The sequence below is a fragment of the Gopherus flavomarginatus genome, chromosome 3 (genome assembly GCF_025201925.1).
Source record: "Gopherus flavomarginatus isolate rGopFla2 chromosome 3, rGopFla2.mat.asm, whole genome shotgun sequence".
Lineage (NCBI taxonomy): Eukaryota > Metazoa > Chordata > Testudines > Testudinidae > Gopherus > Gopherus flavomarginatus.
Window position 1 is genome coordinate 172,775,469 of NC_066619.1, and position 4,406 is coordinate 172,779,874.

Here is a 4,406-nt window from a genome sequence, read left to right on the forward strand (position 1 = left end):
GAGTTTAGATATTATACTCAAAAGCAATTTGGATCAACTTATTCAGAGGTGACCTATGGGAAATGCACTTTGTACTGCTCAGGATGGGCATTTACTTTTGAATTTGTAATTTATTGTCTTGTTTTTACTGTTTCTGTATTGATTTTATTTAAAATGTTTTAAGTCTAAAGTCTCTTTCTCTGTCTCTCTGTTTCACTATAGAGTTCTGTCTAGAGCCTTCCCTATCCTCAGCCCTGACTGGTTTCCCACTAAAGATTTAAAGAAATAATATACTTCATATCCATAGTCCTCACATCCCCAGGAAACATACGTAATATTGGTAAATTTAACCATGTTTATATATAATTTTGACTGTATCATACAGACTTTCTATAAATATATATTATTTAACTTATTAAATTCCTTGGTCCAATCTTATAAGCAAAATTCCATCGACTTCCTTTGCTTTCTCTAGCATGTCTTTTTGTTTCTTTTCCTCTGCCTCTTTTCGTATTTAATAAACACAGCCAAATCCTGCATTCCAGGACTTCTGCATTTGGGCTCACAAGATCTAAAACCACAATTCGCTGTCTAAGGCCTGGTCCACACTACAGCGTTAAATCGATTTAAACAGCATTAAATCAATTTAACGCTGTACCCGTCCACACTACAAGGCACTTTAAATCGATTTTAAGGGCTCTTAAAATCGATTTCTGTACTCCTGCCCAACGAGAGGAGTAACCCTAAAATCGATATTACTAAATCGATTTAGGGTTAGTGTGGACGGAAATCGAAGTTATTGGCCTCGGGAGGTATCCCACAGTGCACCAGTGGCCGCTCTGGACAGGTAAATGAACTCTACTGCACTGGCCAGGTATACAGGAAAAGCCCCGGGAACTTTTGAATTGCATTTCCTGTTTGGCCAGCGTGGAGCTCTCAGCAGCACAGGTAACAATGCAGTCTCCTGAGAATAGGAAAAGAGCTCCAGCGTGGACCACACAGGAGTTATTGGATCTGATCGCTGTATGGTGAGAAGATTCTGTGCTATCAGAACTGCGTTCCAGAAGACAAAATGAAAAAACTTTTGAAAAAATTTCTAATGCCATGAGGCAGAGAGGCCATACCAGGGACTCAGTGCAGTGTAGAGTTAAAGTGAAGGAGCTCAGACAAGCCTACCAGAAAACCAAAGCAGCAAATGGCAGATCCGGATCTGGGCCAAAAACATGCCGCTTCTATGCTGAGCTGCATGCAATTTTAGGGGGCTGCGCCACGACAAGCCCCCCCTTGTCTGTGGATTCCGAGGTGGGGGTAATAATCTCACCCATGGCTGAGGATTCAGCGGAGGGGGAAGATTACGAGGAGGAAGAGGACGACCTTGCTGAAAGCACACAGCACTCCATTCTCCCCAACAGCCAGGAGCTTTTCGTGACCCAGACAGAATTAAACTCCCAGCCCTCCCAAGCCACTAGCCCAGACAGTGAAGCCATGGAAGTGACCTCTGGTGAGTGTACCTTTGTAAATATAAAACATAGTTTAAAAGCAAGCGTTTTTTAATGATTGATTTGCCATGAGGGCTTGCATGCATTAGCTGGCATTAAAGTTACTGGAAAAGTCTGTTAACATGTCTGGGGATGGAGCGGAAATCCTCCAGGGACATCTCTATGAAGCACTCCTGGAGGTACCCCAAAAGCCTTTTCAGAAGGTTTCTGGGCAGGGCAGCCTTATTCCGTCCACCATGGTACGAAACTTTACCACACCATGCCTGGAGCACGTAATCGGGTATCATTGCATGACAAAGCCTAGCTGCATATGGTCCCGGGGATTGCTGGCATTCAAGAAGCATAATTTCTTTTTCTCTGTCTGTAATCCTCAGGAGAGTGATATCGTTCATGGTCACCTGGTAAAAATTAATGTATTTTATTAAGGGGACAGAGATGACCATTCCTACGGTGATGCTTTTGTGCGGCTTAAAAGAAATCCTTCCCTTGCAGTTAGCCATGCGGGGGGAAGGGAAAAAGCTGCCCATTCCTACGGGGAGGTGTCTTTAATGGCGCTGAGCTTTTTAGCATTTGGCCAGCAGGAATTTTCCCTGCTAATAGCCACGCGGTGGAGGGGGAAGGGGGAGGGGATAGGGTTTAATTGATCTGCCATTATAGCAGACATGCGGAGTGGGGGGGAACACAATTCACAGTATTTCCTCTGCTGCTCCTCCTGAAGGCATAAGAAAAAAAGCAAAAGATGTGCTTTTTAGCAGTTGGCTGGCCAGCACGAATTTTACCTGCTAATAGCCACGCGGGGGGTTGGTGCAGGGAGAAGGGGGAGGGTGATCTGCCATTTTAGATGTAGGCCTTACCATGACCGCCTTCAAGCTGAATTGTAATCCCTGGACCTGCGTCTGTGTTGATCTGTTACACCACAGCCGCAGGCACTAAATACTAAAAGAATCCAAAGGTGACCTTGTAGTGAAGTGACATGTGCTACGTACGGTGAATAGTGTAGTTCACTGCGAAAGACTATAACCATTGTTCTGTGAAATGTATCTCTTATGATCCTTCTATCAATCTTTTCCCCCACTCATGCAGCTGCAAATTTTTCAAGCCTCCCTACTCCAGCCCGAAGGCTAGCTCAGATAAGGAGGAGGAAGAAGAGGACACGGGATGAAATGTTCACAGAAATCATGGCAGTAACCCGCAATGAAAGAGCTCATCTGGGGGAGTGGAAGGACGTGGTAGCAAACTACAGGAAAGATGCCAGTGAACGTGAGGACAGCAGGGACGCTCGAGATGAGATGTGGCGGCAGGAAGATCGGAGGTGTAGGCAGGAAGATCAGCGGTGGCGGGATGCAATGCTGCAGCTGCTGAGCGATCAAACTGACATCCTCCGAAGTCTGGTGGAAGAGCTGCGGGGTCACAGAGTGCCACTCCAGCCCATGTTTAACCTCCCTCAGTACTCACCATGTTCCATATCTTCCACACCCAGACGTGTAAGAACGCGTGGGGGAAGGCTTTCTGCACCTGCCCACTCCACCCCCGTGGACAGTCCAACCAAAAGGCTGTCATTACATTGAAATGTCCTTAATGGCCTTTTTCTTCCCTCCTATCCTCCTCCCAAACCACTCCTGGGGTACCTTTTTATTTCTCTTACTCTTCTTATAATTACATGCTTTTCAAAGCAAGTGGGAGGGTGGGTTGGTTACAGGGAATGACTTTATTTCCATAAGCAAGCTGTAATGGAAGGGGGGAGGGTAGGTTGCTTGCAGCAGGAGTCAATACAGGGGGGAGGTTCATGAAGGGGAAACAAACACAGTAGTCACACAGTACCCTGGCCCATGAGGAAACTCGTTTTCAAGGCTTCCTTAATGGCCTTTTTCTTCCCTCCTATCCTCCTCCCAAACCACTCCCGGGGTACCTTGTTATTTCTCTTTAATCTTTTTACAAGTACATGCTTTTTAAAGCAAGTGGGAAGGTGGGTTGCTTACAGGGAATGACTTTTAATAAAGAATACAAGGTTTTTAAACGATAGTAACTTTATTTCCATAAGCAAGCCGTAATGGAAGGGGGGAGGGTAGGTTGCTTGCAGCAGGAGTCAATACAGGGGGGAGTTTCATGAAGGGGAAAGAAACACAGCAGTCACACCGTACCCTGGCCCATGATGAAACTTGTTTTCAAGGCTTCTCTGATGCGCACCGCTTCCTGGTGTGATCTTCTAATCGCCCTGGTGTCTGGCTGCGCGTAATCAGCAGCCAGGTGATTTGCCTCAGCCTCCCACCCCGCCATAAAGGTCTCCTCCTTACTCTCACAGAGATTGTGGAGCACACAGCAAGCAGCAATAACAAAGGGGACATTGGTTTGGCTGAGGTCTGAGCGAGTAAGTAAAGTTCTCCAGCGCCCTTTTAGACGGACAAATGCACATTCTACCACCATTCTGCACTTGCTCAGCCTGTAGTTGAACAGCTCCTGACCACTGTCCAGGCTGCCTGTGTATGGCTTCATGAGCCATGGCATCAAGGGGTAGGCTGGGTCCCCCAGGATAACTACAGGCATTTCAACATCCCCAACTGTTATTTTCTGGTCTGGAAAGTAAGTCCCTTGCTGCAGCCGTTTAAACAGAGTAATGCTTCTGAAGACATGAGCGTCATGAACCCTTCCTGGCCATCCCACGTGGATGTTGGTGAAACGTCCCTTGTGATCCACCAGTGCTTGCAGCACCATTGAGTACCCCTTGCGGTTTATGTACTGGGTGCCCTGGTGCTCCGGTGCCAAGATAGGGATATGGGTTCCATCTATTGCCCCCCCACCGTTAGGGAATCCCATTGCAGCAAAGCCATCCACTATGACCTGGACGTTTCCCAGAGTCACAACCTTTCGTAGCAGCAGCTTAATGATTGCTTTGGCTACTTGCAACACAGCAGCCCCCACAGTAGATTT

At 46.8% G+C, this 4,406-nt stretch overlaps 1 protein-coding gene across 1 annotated transcript; it reads left to right on the plus strand.

The window, feature by feature from the left end:
• Positions 1-1,222: 1,222 nt before the first annotated feature.
• LOC127046899 (uncharacterized) lies at positions 1,223-3,265 on the plus strand. The gene is made up of 2 exons (XM_050944549.1): positions 1,223-1,480; positions 2,562-3,265. Exons 1-2 carry the CDS (start codon positions 1,303-1,305, stop codon positions 3,044-3,046), a joined length of 663 nt encoding a protein of 220 aa, XP_050800506.1. The 5' UTR covers positions 1,223-1,302; the 3' UTR covers positions 3,047-3,265.
• The last annotated feature ends 1,141 nt before the right edge of the window (positions 3,266-4,406 follow it).

What these genes read in the sequence shown, in the direction of transcription:
- LOC127046899 (XM_050944549.1), top strand. Translation starts at nt 1,303, where the DNA reads ATGGCTGAGGATTCAGCGGAGGGGGAAGATTACGAGGAGGAAGAGGAC. An exon ending in AGCCATGGAAGTGACCTCTG is followed by an intron (nt 1,481 to 2,561) that starts GTGAGTGTACCT and finishes CCACTCATGCAG; the next exon opens with CTGCAAATTTTTCAAGCCTC.